The sequence below is a fragment of the Solenopsis invicta genome, chromosome 8 (assembly GCF_016802725.1).
Source record: "Solenopsis invicta isolate M01_SB chromosome 8, UNIL_Sinv_3.0, whole genome shotgun sequence".
In the NCBI taxonomy this organism is placed as follows: Eukaryota; Metazoa; Arthropoda; class Insecta; order Hymenoptera; family Formicidae; genus Solenopsis; species Solenopsis invicta.
Genome location: NC_052671.1, coordinates 5241043 through 5256821, shown reverse-complemented (window position 1 = coordinate 5256821; position 15779 = coordinate 5241043). Strand labels below are relative to the sequence as shown.

General features: G+C 30.8%; 3 protein-coding genes across 6 annotated transcripts; 1 reads left to right on the top strand and 2 right to left on the bottom strand.

The window, feature by feature from the left end:
- Window positions 1–589: 589 nt before the first annotated feature.
- Window positions 590–6065, bottom strand: LOC105196434 (gamma-tubulin complex component 5). 2 transcript variants are annotated; one of them, XM_011162374.3, is made up of 15 exons: window positions 5875–6065; window positions 5482–5598; window positions 4971–5402; window positions 4625–4890; window positions 4350–4518; window positions 3964–4180; window positions 3581–3881; window positions 3325–3503; window positions 2944–3250; window positions 2651–2867; window positions 2266–2557; window positions 1993–2193; window positions 1557–1639; window positions 1311–1470; window positions 590–991 (listed from the first exon to the last, which is right to left on the bottom strand). In XM_011162374.3, exons 2-15 carry the CDS (start codon window positions 5551–5553, stop codon window positions 945–947), a joined length of 2943 nt encoding a protein of 980 aa, XP_011160676.1. In that variant the 5' UTR covers window positions 5554–5598; window positions 5875–6065; the 3' UTR covers window positions 590–944. The 2 variants fall into 2 exon arrangements, with proteins under 2 accessions (XP_011160676.1, XP_039308950.1); XM_039453016.1 differs by lacking the exon at window positions 5875–6065 and adding an exon at window positions 5788–5856.
- A 270-nt stretch (window positions 6066–6335) lies between these two features.
- LOC105196423 (E3 ubiquitin ligase Rnf157) lies at window positions 6336–12760 on the top strand. 2 transcript variants are annotated; one of them, XM_011162363.3, is made up of 9 exons: window positions 6336–6723; window positions 6836–6954; window positions 8193–8458; window positions 8533–8674; window positions 9076–9279; window positions 9375–9617; window positions 10232–10392; window positions 10525–10792; window positions 11016–12760. In XM_011162363.3, the coding sequence occupies exons 1-9, from the start codon at window positions 6636–6638 to the stop codon at window positions 11190–11192; spliced, it is 1668 nt and encodes a 555-aa protein (XP_011160665.1). In that variant the 5' UTR covers window positions 6336–6635; the 3' UTR covers window positions 11193–12760. The 2 variants fall into 2 exon arrangements, with proteins under 2 accessions (XP_011160665.1, XP_039308951.1); XM_039453017.1 differs by lacking the exons at window positions 6336–6723; window positions 6836–6954 and adding an exon at window positions 6969–7123.
- LOC105196408 (60S ribosomal protein L10) lies at window positions 12751–14685 on the bottom strand. Of its 2 annotated transcripts, none has more exons than XM_011162347.3 (4): window positions 14545–14685; window positions 14362–14390; window positions 13676–13981; window positions 12751–13138 (listed from the first exon to the last, which is right to left on the bottom strand). In XM_011162347.3, the coding sequence occupies exons 2-4, from the start codon at window positions 14382–14384 to the stop codon at window positions 12808–12810; spliced, it is 660 nt and encodes a 219-aa protein (XP_011160649.1). In that variant the 5' UTR covers window positions 14385–14390; window positions 14545–14685; the 3' UTR covers window positions 12751–12807. The 2 variants fall into 2 exon arrangements, with proteins under 2 accessions (XP_011160649.1, XP_011160655.1); XM_011162353.3 differs by having other exon boundaries at window positions 14501–14608.
- Between the last annotated feature and the right edge of the window lie 1094 nt (window positions 14686–15779).

Sequence of the window (15779 nt, the reverse complement as noted above, 5' to 3'; positions counted from 1 at the left end):
TAATGCGTTTCATTGTATGTGGAATTATCGAATATATTTTTATTTTTGTACATATCTGCTTAAAATATTCCTTACGATGTTACGAATTGGTGACAATATCTTTCATCTCGTCGTATAAGGCACATGATGACGAATTCAGAACAAAGAATTGTTCCTCGTATTGATACCAGCGCATATAAGAAAAGGTTTGTTCATACTTGTTCAAGGATACTTCGACGGGCAATAATGATTCTGAACTAGAATTTTAAAACCATTGGTAATCGTATACATTAACTAAAATAACGTGCATCAGTCACATTTTTTTACCTCATTTGCCAAGTTCTTCCGTAAATTAATTTTGGGATTGGCAAGGAGATACCTGATGGTGGTAAACTTTGGTGCGCGATTTCTGTCAGTAAAGTTCGACTAAGATCGGTGATAAGTTTAATGAATTTATCATTATCTTCGAATGATTTACTATCGATGGAGGCCGCAGACACGGGCATCAACTTATCTGGAAGGGATCGTATAGGAAAATGGGATATTGGAACTTGACACAATGGATAATAATTGTGTTGGTAATCATGTACAATAAGAACGATTAGGGTAATTTAAATAATTTTTATTTTAAAAAATAAAGCAACATATTTTTCTCTTCTTATATATACAAAAACAATGTTACAAAATAAACGCGTAATGTTCTTATGTTATAAATATTACAGATCTTTGTGCAACAATTATTTAAAAAATAATTAATATAAAAAATTACAATTAACATTAATCATGAACAAAATAATAATGTACTGATCTAAACTAATGACTAAATACTACATGTATATTGTTGTAGTATAAAGCAATGATTGATATAAGTGAAATGGAATTGATGTCGTTAATCCCAAATGGAAAACTCGGGATACACACTGTTGTTAAATCGGTACAAGAGTTGACATTCTATTAATATAAAGTTAAGTACACGGCATACTGCAATTAAAGGCCGAACTTAAGGCAGTCACTGTAAATAAAGCAAGAGGAAGGTGTTATGTGTCAGAAGCAGTATTGTTAATTATCATGCAGCGATTTAACTAATCTATTAGTTAATATTTTTTTATAAATATATGAAAAATATATTCAAAATTTGTCAGTGCATATTAATTACAATGATATATCTTCGAATAATTGATTTAAAAAAAGTAATTGAACATTCTTTGTTCTCAACATTGTGATGATTGGCAAATATTTTGACAATATTTATGAACCATTGATTGAACTGTAGAATTGTGGACAACTGTATTGAAATACATCAAGTACCGCTAATAAATTATAAAACTTACAATAATCCGCATCCTTATGTTGTACCGCATTGTGCAAAGCTAAGGCAAGATATGTATGGTATTTTATATAACTGTGTTCCATCACGTCTAATTCTGTAGCAGCTAACAATAATTTTTTACGTGACCATCGGTCTCGTATGTGAATACACATTTCGATCATCTAAAACATAATAATTAAGCAATAAATAAATTCTATATAAATGGATATTCCATCGTTATTTATAATCATCCATTACACATACATACATTATTTATAGTGGTCATCAAATCTTCAAATTCCTCTGTTAACAAACAATGCTCGTGAACTTTGTTCAAGTATTCATTGTGCACTGCAAAATAATCACTTGTGTTTTTGTTAAAATTATTGAGGTTATTCCATTCACTTGGAAAAAGCTTTATACAGCCTTGGCCAAAAGTATTAAACATCAATATTTATTTCATTCATCGGAAATTCTTTTGTACATATTCTTTCTTATTATCTATCGACATTATATACAAGTTTAAATGATTCTTGAAACAAAGGATATGTATATAACTTACATTTTAATGTTTGCTTCAATTTTTTATAGTTAAAAATATTTTAAAAAATATAGTTTAATGTATTTGGCCAATATTTCGCAATCGCACAAGACGAAAAAATTTTTCTCCCATCTTGAAAATAATCTATCACAACTATCATTACCTGATATAATTGTATCGAGACTATCTGCCTGAATCAAAATTTTTTCCAATATAAAACCCAAACTCTGTAACACTTGACCAGACAAGTACGTATGTATAGACCCTATTGCGTGCAGCAACCAAAATCTTAAGCACTCGAGACGTCTTATGTGAAACTGTTCCAATCTGTCTCTTACACTTGGCGACCTAGAACCCTCTAGATCTGGAAAATAAAACGATGAAACGATATAAATGTATCGCAAAAATATCGTACCTTAAGTCGCGTGTTATTTACCACCAAATCTCAAGTTATTTAATGTCCACAGAGCCCACTTCAATTTCAGTTGAAATCTAAATATTTCATTGTACTTTTCCAAAACTTTTTTAGTCAACACTAAACTTATAGGCCATTCTACTGTATAATTCAGTGTTATACTATTTACAGCTTGTAATACTTGACGAGTAGTGATATTGCCGTGAACCGTGATCGACCAACGTGAACTTGTATCTGGCCAATATTGAGAGAATACTTCTTCGACAATACACGACAAAAAATACGAATTAGCCCACATTTGATTATTTTCAATCTAGAACAAATAATTATTATATCACAAAAAAATATTAATAAGAATATTATTTTATAAAAATATTATTTTTAATTAATATCTTTCTCTTCTTACCTCGTGAAACAAGATTTGATAGAATTTATTCATAACATGTCCAGCTTCCATCATATAAACAAACCTCAGTAGCTTTAAATGTGTTTGCAGCTTATATTCCTCAATCATAATATTTTTCACTAATTTGCTAGCACTGTTGTAACGTAAAATTAAAATCTCAGACAACGTATTCTCCAAAATGTTTTGCATTGGCAATATATATGTTATCTTTTGTAATCTATAAAGAAACATGTTATCTTTAATGTAATTATCCTAATATATTAATAACTTTTTATAAATAGAAACATATGTACTCTTTGTATAAATTATGTATCTGGCCTTGCTTTGCTTTGGAATTATGAGTATTATGCATACGAGCATCTACGGTATCATTTTTATATAATTCACATGGCATGTACTCTTCCATAGCTTTTATGAAAAACGGATTGTGCATAGCTGACAATTGTTGTATTATATTTTTTTCAATATCGGCATCGTGTTCTTGTAATGATATTTTATCTATTTGCAGCGCAATGTCTGTCTCCTCCACTGACGGACTATATTTAGATATTTCTGATAATAATTTATTTTGCAGCTCGATATTCAATGCATTCCTTATATCTGCAATAAATTATAATGAAATATGTAAGTTCGCAATAAAAAAAAAAATAAAGCAAAGCTAGCCAGAGACTTACCCTCATCGTCCATTCTCCATATATCAGCAATTCGATCTAGAGAAACAAGTAATTCAATACTGTGACCCATATGTTGTACTTTTTGCAATAAGAATTGCATAATTGGATCTGTCGAGCAGATATCATCGGATAGTCGAATCGTAAATTTTTCAGTTTGTTCATCTTTATCCTCGCTAACCCTAATATACAACTTATTAAATATAGAAATAAAAAATATATGGTTAACTTTGTTAGAATTTTAATTCTAATTTTTCACCTTGCAATTATAAATTCATCTCGCCAATCTTCTAATCGTCCTTTACTCAGCCACGTATCAATTATGTTAAGATAAACAGTAAGACTACACAGGTACAAATTTATACAAATATTTGTTCTTTCACGATTATGAGAATTTTGCATCTCATAATACAAAGATGATAACAGTCGAGATGCGCATTTCCAATTAGGGCTAACTTTCCAATCAATTATAATATTCCGATGTATATCATAGAGTATTTTTATAGTATTTAAATGTCTTCTCAGATTGGATGATAAAGATAAAAACGTATTGCAATTTTCTATAAAATAGAAAAATATTTAGCAGTAAGATTACAACACAAGATTACAATGGAGATAAACAGATGATTCACGTGAGCTCACCTTGCTTCATAATATCCTTTTCCATATTAATTACTTCAGTCTTAAATTCGTATAGGTGTTGCCTAAGTGCAGCATTATATGCTTCGTAAGTTAAAGGGGGATTCTGAAGTTCTGATTCTTGATTATAAATAGGTTGCAAATCACCTCCAAATCTTTCCATATCATACATCATTGAATAATACTTGCAGAATGGTGCAAGGATACTTTCAAAAGCAGTCTGGAAATAGCATTCAAATACAATAATTAGATATAAAAAAATAATTATATATAATAATTATTTTATTCGATATATCAAATAATTATATCACTCAAATAATATAATTCTGTATAATATAATCCTGCATAAAAGATTGTACAAGATGTAAAACCTAATTAGATGTACGTACTGTTGTCAAACTTGGTATAGATATGTCAGCACATATTGAGAATTTTGATTGACTGTCCTGTTGGAACACTACCATTGACGTTTGAACATAAAACATCCATAACAATTCTCTGCACACTTGATATTCGCTGAGAGTGACTACCTTATATGAGGTTGACTTTGTTTCATGCCTGTAAGTACATTTACAATATTATGTATGCAACTATTGTCTCTTACAAAAAATAATTTTAAAAAAGTATAAAACTATAATTTAAATAATTTTTAATTAAAAAGTACCATATGTCACAGATACTAGTGTCACAGGATCGTCTAACAATGGGATACTTTAGACATTTTAAATTATTCCACCAATCAGTTTGAACATTCGATGAAAGCCATTTTCTAGATTCGAGATCTTGCATCAATGCCAGGGAGAATTTGTCTGTTGCACTATCAGAAATTTCAGGAGGCTGTGCAACATCTAATTGAGTATTATATACTTGTACTGGCAAAGAAATATCATTTTCATCAGTCCCTTCTTCTTCTGACAAGTCAGACCATTCCTAAACAAATAAAAAAAAAAAATTAAAAACATTTTGAACATAATAATCTTACGAAATATATTCCTTTTAGAAATACATACGCTCTCGCTATCATCGCTTTTATAATCGCAAAAAAAATTTTCCTGACCCTCCTTTAAATATTGCGCCCAGTCTATTTCTTCTGTAATACTGTCTTCATTTCCAGTGGCCGCGTTAAAACTGTGTTCCCCACGCGTGAGTTTCAAGCTATCTAAGTTTGACTTGTTAGTCTCAGTGGCCAAATCCAGTAAGAACGTTAACAAATACCACTGTAGATCATACTGTGGATGCTGCTCAAAGTCAAAACTTGACAAGAAGGAGTCGATCAGTTCCTGAAACGTTTTAGCTACCTCATATTTTCCATGGATCGAAAACTTTGTGATTAGTGCGTTTATCGCTTCCTTGGTCTCGTGACTGTTGACAGAGAGGTAGCGATGATGTTTGATATTTGACAAACAGAATCGTTCACATATTCGAAATCCTTCTTCATCTTCCTATACATAAGAATTCGCATGTCTTATAAGATGTCATTGTTTCCCATACGTATAAATGTCAATTGGATCACACACATACCTCGAACAATGTAAGCGCTGTTATAAGCCGCTTTAAGTCATTGTGAATATCATTTAATATCCGAGTGCTCATTTTTACGTTGCACTGAAGTCATTGAACAAATATATGTGGGAGGTACTAAAACACAAATTTCATATATACATATATAATTATCTTCTAATCCGACTTTTTAATTTAAAAAATCAGGGAAAATGTACAATGAAAATGGTGACATTTTTTTTTCGAAAATATAAGCATGTTAAAAAAAAGGTAATAGATATATGATATCATTAAATTTAACATTCAATATGAATCAAAGAAGTTTACACTTTTATTCCAAGCAAATGCTTAAATCGGCTAAATCGTCTTGCGTTTTGATGATAGATCTCCTAACCTTAAAAAATGTTTATTTACCTCTTCATAAGACGCTAATCATTTTCTAAAACTGTTTTTTACATAAAAAGACTTCAAACAAATGTATCATTCTCAAAAATTAAAGTGAACAACCTAAATTATACATTCGGAATACATCAGCATTTCGCGCGAATGTATATTGGCTGTGTTCCGATATTAACTGCCAGTACTGAAAATGTATAGTATATGTGACATGAACTATAAATTTTCAGTACTGCCAGTAAAAACGGAATACAGCCTATATCGACATTTTAGGTTTGTTTTTTTATTACTGCAGTGAATTGCACTAGATTGCACTAGAATTTTCTTTCTCGCTTTCACCAATTTTCAAACATATCTACCTACTCTAGGCCTGTTCTTTTTATCTGAACTGCCTGCACTAGTTCACAGTTTATCTTTTTCTTCTCATATCGGAAGAAGAAAGATAGTTGAGAATATTATTTAACGTGGGATTGGCAGCATTGACAAGTGATTTCCGATGACCGCGATCATGTTCGCTAGTGCGATCTTCCTGTCTCCTTCGCGTACTCCTTTTTATTTTTTACTTTTTTATCAATAGTAATAAACCGACGAAGTCGAATCAACTTTACTCATGTTCGCGAATCAACGTGATAACCGTCCACAGTTTTTGTTCGCTTAGCGGTAAAGTGCACGTGCACGCGCCCTTGTTCGTCGTTAACCGAGAGACAGATACTGACAGATACACATCTGTGAACTTGCCGTTTGTTTGCCGTTTGATTACCGTGATCGCTGAGCGAAAAATGGGATCATTGACGAGTAGGCAGAATGCTGGCGTCGAGGAGGTCGATATCACTTCGAACCACGCGTATAAATATCCTCCGCGATCTGGTATTCAATTTACTTATATAACTGCAAAAACTTTGCGTTTGTAATTACAAACGTGTCCAATATTTCTTTATCTCCTCTCTACTAATACGTGAATGTTACTCCCGAATCGTAGGATCCTACTTTGGCAGTCATTTTATAATGGGCGGCGAACGATTCGATACACCTCAGCCCGAGGCGTATCTCTTTGGAGAGAATGCAGATCTGAACTTCTTGGGCAGCCGACCAACTCCAGTACGAATGTCAAACAGTACAAAATTATTTTTTCTTTAAGCAGCTCCTAGACATTCAAAATTATTGCACAGTATTTGAATATTACAATATTGTCCAACAATAAGCTACAATCATGGCTAACTTGTCTTCGACCGATCTCTATCCATGGAAATTAATTGAAATTTTGAAGGTAATTTAAACTACATTTTATATTTTTCCAAAATCAAGTACGAACATTTATTTTAGAAACTTGAAAGTATATTCATAAATTTTTCGAGTTTTTTTTACCATTTGAAGTAGATGAAAAAATGATCAAAGAAGCAAGTTGCTCATGATTTTATTAAGAAAGTACCCAATTAATATAATTTATTACTGCTATAATTTGGACATAATACTTTACATAACAAATCTTTCGTGACATTAATAAATGTGCAAATATTATACATTATTTACATAACAAGTATATGATACTTTAATATATAGAATTTAAATGTTGATAGTATATAAACTTCTGGTGGAAAAAATTGTACAAAATTCTACACAAATTTAAGAAATGCTACAAAATCTACATGAAAATGCTAGAACTGAAGCACTTTAAAATTTTTGTATTTTTGTAGTGTACTATGTCTGTAATTTCTATAAATTTCTTTGTCATGTTATAATGTACTACATTTTACATATTTCTAAATAGCTCTGGCAAAAAAATTTCTATGAATAAGTACAAAGTTTTATTAACAATAGGAATGTGTAGAAATTATTAGTTTTTTCATAGAAATATTTAATTACCAAAATTAACCAAAGTAATGATTCTCTATTTAATATTATTTAGCAAAATGACTTCAATTCTAGCATTTTTTGTAGAGTTTTATAGCATTTCTTAAATTCATGTAGAATATTTTTCACCATGTACTATCATCATTACTTTTGCAAAAGAATGAAATTATAATATAATTACAACATTATGTCTATAACTTTCACATTTATATAAAATATGATACTAAAACTTATAACTGTTATATAGTAAATACACATCTGTATTGCTTGGATACTTGTTTCACATGGTATCTGAATTATTAGTTGTCTGAAAATTGTATTGAATTTTTGAATCATCTTGAAGAATATTGTATAATATATTATCTACGGGTTGCTTTATGTGAAAGTATTAATATATAAAGGACCCATTTAAATGTGGATACATATACATTGGACTACAGCTGTTTCATTTATTCTCTTTTATTAACTTTTAATCCCTGTTGCAGTTTCCATATCCTCCTCCACAAGCCAACGATCCTACGAAGACATTGAAGAGCCTAGTGAACATACGCAAGGAATCCCTGAGACTAGTCCGCAATATGGATCAGACGTCGACATCTTCGCATTACCACAGCGTTAAGCATTACGGCGACAGTGATATCGACAAGAAACCCAGTCGTTTCAACATTGAATTTGTGTTCGATTGCGATGTGAGATGTGCGATAACGATTTATTACTTTTGTACTGAGGAGGTTTCAACGAAAGGAGTGACGTACGTACACTGCAAGTAGGAGACATTGCTACACAAAAATCACTTCATAAACAAAGTTATTTTATCGAATACAGATACATACCGCGAGATCCATCTATGAACTCTGAAACATATCATTATAAGAAAGGGGCAAATCAACTCTTCTCACAAACATCGCATATATTCGATCCAACATTGTATACTGAAGAAGATCTGATGTATAATGCAGATAGAGAGGTACTTGCATGTGTATATGTATTATTTTTAACTCTTTAGCGGCCTCGTCATTTTGTCGTTAAATTTTTTTTTATTTATGTCACCACACCAATCAATGAATAAATAAATAAAATACAATTACATTTTTAAATAAAAAACTTTAATCAAATCTGTATAAAAATTAGATCTATAAAAATATCATGTAGTTTGCAATTTATTATTTTAAAGTCTTATTATTTTAATAAGAATTCAAAATAATTTTTCTTAAAGTCATTTGCTGATGACTGGTACAATGACCTTATACATTCTTATACCTACGCGTAAAAAATGAACGTTGCAAATATGTAACACTCGCCGCCATAAAGGGTTAATAAAATTGATATTTTTAAGAAAAATGAATAATTTTTTTTTGGAATTTGCAGATTATCCCAATCGCTATACATTGCGTAGCAGAGGAAGGATCGGACGATCTGAAACAGTCTCACACAACAATAGCCGTAGTTGAAAAACATTCCGATGGAACATACATATTGAAAGCGCTTAAACAGAAACTTTATGTGGACGGTCTCTGCTATTTGGTACAGGAGATATATGGAATTGAGAATAAAAATACTGAAAATTCAAAGGTACATAAGACTGTACTTTCGCCAATATTTGAAAGAACAAATTATTCCAAGTATCTCTAAGAATTATATTTTTACTTCTTTTTCTTTTTGTACAGCAACAAGGTAGCGACGAGGATACTGAGGACAATGGCTCTGAATGCGTTATTTGTATGAGCGAGGTACGCGATACGTTAATTTTGCCGTGTAGACACTTGTGTCTGTGCAACTCCTGCGCCGATTCGTTGCGTTATCAAGCGAACAACTGCCCCATATGCCGTGCGCCATTCAGAGCGCTCCTGCAAATTAAAGCTCTTCAGAAGGCGACTGGTACAATTATATCTAATCCGCCATTGCCGGAGGTGAGAATAGTCGAATAACTCTTACATGTTTTATCATTTTTTTATTATCTTTAAATGTATTTTATAGGGCTGGTAATCAGTTCAAAAGTTAAATAATAAAGTTAATAATTTTTAACTTTAACTAATTATTTTTAAAACAAACTTATTAACTTTCTTCCTAAATTAAATATTTACTTATTAAAAGAAAAAAATACATTCCCATGTAAAAAAAACAATATTTCATATAATTTAATTTACAAATAAAATATTAAATTTTTATTTTAAGATCCATATTGTGATTGTTATTTAAAATAATTTAATTGAAAAAAATTATGACAATCTAATTTAATATCACTAATTTCTCAAAATTAACTTTTAATTTAACTTAATTGAATTTTAACTTTTAATTGAATTGGCTTTTGTTTATGTAATTTTTAACGTAACTGAATTAATTTTATCAGTTATTATAATTATAACTTAATTTAAAAAAATCACTTATTCAAGCTCGGTATTTTGTGATAGTATTTAAGTTAACGCACTCTTTATGTACATGATTATTGTTTATGTACGATATTGTTTGCTATTATCATTAAACATTTCCTTTGATATACATATACTTTGAATTATTATTCCAGGGAAGCTGTGAGAATATCCCGTCTGGCTACGAGGCGGTATCTCTGATAGAAGCTCTAAATGGACCTTATACTCCACGAACTGCCATTATCGCGCCAGAATCGCCGGATACTCCCGATACAGATACAGCGAGTGCCATTCAAGCCGCGGAAACTTTAAATCGGTTTGTATTATTTATATCCTTAAGTGATCCCTAGATGCTCAATTATTACACAATATTATTGATCGTCTAGGAGCAGCTTCATAATCATTCTGTAATTAATGTTTATAAAAAATAACATGTACTCATTTGCAGCTCGGCGGAACGTACCCCAATCTCAAAACACATATCCGCCAAAGAAACCGATATGCCAGCCAGGTCTAGCGGTACTGCTTGTCCGACCCCCGAATTCCGTATGTCCGTACTGTTAGCCAGGGATGAGCACTCAGGTTCTCAAAAGGAACTGCACAATAGATCTCCAGCTATGCGAACCAAATCAGTACATTCACGCGATAAATCTGGTTTAAGAACACGCGACACTTTGAGATTGGTTAATGAAAAACAACCAACTTCTTTATATGAAGTAAGCATACTTTTATACGACAAAAAAAATTAGCTTAAGGCAACTGATTTCAACAATTTAAATTGGACAAATCTGTGTTTAAGAAATCACTGTTTTTTTTCCAATATTATTGTTTTAGAAATTGCTCAATTAGAATTAATTCTAAGCAATTGATTTGTTTTTATCTATATAGAATAAAAATTACATTTATTGGAAATTTAAATATATTAATACATTTTTAAAGGGACAAGGACAAGACGAAGATAGCGAAGCAGAGAAGTTATCACCGTTGTTAGATGCAGCGAGAAGTACCGAAGCTCTAGATGTACATTCCCATAGAATATGCGACATCGATATGGACGATGAGATTCAAAACACAGGAAACGATAATGATGCCGACATCACCTGTCACTCGCATTAGAAAGTGACCGAGAATATTGTTCTTTGCATGATATTCGTTTTTATTTTTCAGGCATTATTTACGCAAAAGTTTTATTTTGTGTAAATTGTAAATGCAGATCATTTATTTATTCAAATGTTTTGAACTAGAATCATACTGAATTTTTTATAATTTTTCAAATGTAACTTATTGTTATGCATTTTGATTCAGACCAGAATGGGTGCTTTCCATTTACATGACTTTTAATAACGAGAAAAGAGTAACGCGGAGGAAAAGATATTATTAGCTTAAGAAGTTAGGTGCAATATGATAAATGGAAAGCTGATACATTATCCAATTTGTGAATATATAAAATGTAGAGATATTGATTTATATAACTTTAATTGTAGATATATATTTGTATACATACAAGCGCGCAATTGTATTCAGAATACAATATTTATTTTTGTAAAAAAAAGAGATTTATATAATTTAAATAGGATTTAATAAGATTTAGGATTTAGGTTTAGATTTTTCTTCTATCTTTCAAGGTACTGTAAAGTACTATTAATCAGAGTTTTATGAAAGTAGAAATGAAAAGTTCAGTTATGTTACTAAATGGAAAGCCCCTAATTTCCCTCTTATAGTATAAAAATGTTTGTGCAAATTTTAACTCTAGTGTAAACAGATACGAAAAAAATTGTGTTTCTAAATCCTTTACTATAATTCTTAGAATCTCAAGTAAAATGTGCAATTGTATGTACAATTTATCAAATTATAAAGACTGGGACAGTAGACTTTGTAAAAAAGTAATGATATATATCGCATTTTTTTAGACAGTAAAATATAATATATATTATCAAATTCATCTACATGCAAATTGATATTAGATAAGAAATTTCTCTATTTGACATTTATCGATTTTTACTTTGCAGGAGGTAACTAAACTTAGAGGCACAAATTGAACGTTGGGTAGTAAATCTAATGGTGTAATGCCTGTATCAAACTAGAGATTGAGATTGGATTAGAAATTAACTAATCGAAAGAAAATTAGAAAACCAATCTGAAATTTAGTGAATTTTGTTTTAATTGGTCAAATTCTAATTCAACCTTAATCTTTGATACAGGCATCACATAAATAGATAAATATCAAAATGACTGTCAAGCCTATCATTTTTAATCCTCACTAGCCAATGTGGGATCACTCATGTTTTAAAAACACTTCTATTAAAGAATACATCATAATGAGATGGTTGTCAACCGTAACTTTATTTAATTTCAGCCTTCTAGTATATGATTAAAAAGTGAAATGGCAATAATAATTGGTGAAACTATGTAATTTTGGTACGTACTGTACCGATGTATGCAACGCGGCAAATTTTGCCCAGATGCGAGTGACCCCACGTTGGCTAGTGAAGGGTAATTTGCATTTATCAGTTTTCTTCACTTTTCTTCAATAAAATCATGTCAATTGAAAGATTCTTGAAAAGTAATAGGAACCATTATTAACTCCTGAATATTCATAATTATAAGAAATAAGAGATAATTCAGGATATTACATTTTAGATTGTTCTAGGATTTTTTTAGTAAATATACTCGCTTTTTTCTGATTATGTTTTTTATTCTCAATTCAATGTCCAAAATGTCCTGTACTTATTTAAGCTGTAGCAAGTACTTTCCTGAACTTCTTCCACTCGTCAAGTGGTCCATGCTCGGGTAGATACTTGACATTGCAACCATCTGGGGCAAGGCGGCCTGCTGTTTTCAGGTCTTCGTATTCCGTACGATCGTATTTCGTGAAGCCCCACTTCTTCGACACATAAATCTTTTGGCGACCAGGAAACTTGAACTTGGCACGTCGCAGAGCCTCGATGACGGCCGCCTTGTGACGATCGGAGGAGCGCACGCTCATGATTGGCTGGCCAATGTGTACTCTGGCTACAGTACCCTGAGGTTTGCCAAAGGCACCTCTCATTCCAGTTTGAAGCCTACAAAATAATAAATAACTCTGACTATCGAATTTATAAGTTTAAAAAATTACATATCAAACTATAGAAATCAAAAGGTCCATTTTTCTGCAATATTTAACTTTTCTTTTTTTCTTTCACATTAGAAAAAAAAAGAGAAAAATGAACAGAGCAACAAAATCAGCTAAAAAGACCACAGATCAAAATTGTATGAAAAATTTAAACAAATATTTAAAAAAAAGAAATAAATTTTATTATCTTATGTCGCACAATTACATAATATTTTTAATTTAGAAAAATAAAATTGAGAAAAAAACCAGTTTTACAATTTTTTTCTAAGTTACAAAAAAATAACTAATAGTGAGATATTTTTATTTTGGAAAAATATGCTTGTGATAATAATATTGATGAATTAGTTATTAGAGCTTTTAAATTTGAAAGAAATTTTAAAACCATTGACATAGAATAAAGATAACATTATTTCAAAAGAAAAAAAAATGAAAAAATTATTTTTTTTTTTAATTTCCAAGTAGTTTTCTGAGCTAAAAACATACATACCTATCAGCTCCAGCACACGATAACATTTTGTTGATACGAATAACATGGAATGGATGAAGTCTCATACGAATATGAAACTGATCTTTTCCAGCATTTTTCACCATGTATTTGTTGGCGCAAATACGTCCGGCTTCCAAGGCCTCGGAACTGAGCTGCTCATATTCATCCGACACCAAGTGCACGCACAATGGAAAATCCTCAACAGATGCCTTCTTTTTCCCAAGATCAAAAATACGGATCTTTGGGTCTGGTACACCACGACAAAATCTCGATTTCGGGTACGGCTTGTTTTTACAATACCGATAACTAAAAAGAAAGAAAATTCTCAAAATACAGTAGTACTATTACACACTTTAACATTAAATGTGTCACATGCTTTAATGTTAAATTTCAATATTAAATTTGTATTGTTAAAATTGTAACAATAAGTCAAAATTATAATGCGTTTTCATAACGAAACATTACGCAAGATAACGTAATTGCAAATTTAATCAGAAATATGAGGTCTAAAAAAAATCTAACCCCACAACACATGGAAGCTGGTGCGTGGAATATAAGCAATTTTCGTAAATGTCTCTCGAGTAAAAATACCATATGGTATCGAAAATAAATGTTATGAAGTTCGCTGATAAAGTACAAATTATGATTTGTGAAGGCGACAAGTAAAAAAATTTCACATTACGTACCATCTCGCTGGTCGGCGTCCCATCTTAACCTGCAAATTATATTAAATTTACATGAGAAAATGCTAGAAATATATCGATTAACGTATTCAGAATAGTTTAAAAAAATTTGACATGCAAGAAAATATTTAATGTATATTACGATGTCGAGAGATAACGATGGATAAAGAAATTTGATTGTCTCACCAACTTCAGGTGGAGCTAACCCCACATGAAAAGGAAAACGAAAGAGGGAATGAACATCATGAAGTTCTTCACGATTGGACGACGAGAAATTCATCATGAACACCACGTGAGCAGAACTGCCAATCCTTGATCACAAAAATTCCTTGATCACAAAAATTCCAACTCACGTTTGAAAAACGCGGCTGATTGGTGTATCTAGGATACCGATGTACCAATCATTATCGATGTATGTACAGTCGTGAGCTAAAAGGTTGCAACCTATTTTCTTTAATGCTTTCTGGAATGTAGACTTGCTCATTGAACGGCGAACATAATTGGTTCTTACCTGTGGAACCAACCAATTACGTTTGCCGATCAATGAGCAAGTCTACATTCCAAAAACCATCGAAAAAAATGTGTTGCAACCTTTTAGCTCACGACTGTACATAGGGTGTTTACGATAACTAATCGGATCTCGGATTGGATTGAACAATGGTACTCAACGTAAGTATAGAAAAATTCCCTAGGCTAATCGGATTGACGATTGCTGTCTCAAATGTAATCCGATTGATGACGAAAGCGTGGAGACCGAGAAGCATGCTTGAAAAGTAAGTCTCTTTATTTTTTTAAATAATAACACAAAAAATCAAAGATTAAGTTAAAAAGAATGATTTGAATTTAGATTTATTGTAATTTTTTTGTCTAAACACTGGATTTCGTTTAAATTTCTGTTTGTAAAAATTAATTAATCTATTCTAAAGTTTGTGGTTATATCGGAAACAAATCAAAATTAATAAAACAATTATTAATTATTAGGTACATATTAAAGCATATAATATTTCAAGCATATCATATAGAATTCCTGTTTATTATAAACTTAGTAAACATAACTTTGAAATTATTCAACTACATTATACATTAATCAATATTAATTTATATGTTAAAAATCAATAATGTTTCTAAAAATGTTCTTTTTATTCTTTTCCAGATCGTAAATAAACTTCAATTCTATGAATAAATAAAAATTACTGGAAAATGGATTTATATGAAGAGGGCATTATTGAACAATATATCAATTTGTGCTAACTTAAAATTTGTAAAATCTACTTTTCTTTATTAGTTGTTTATTAGAGAGTAATAATATAAAAATGTAATATACGCATCATATATGCATACAATTATTTTAATTTTATTTATGTATATTCCGTTCTTATATTATTACTCTCTAATGAACAACTAACAAAGAATAGCAGATT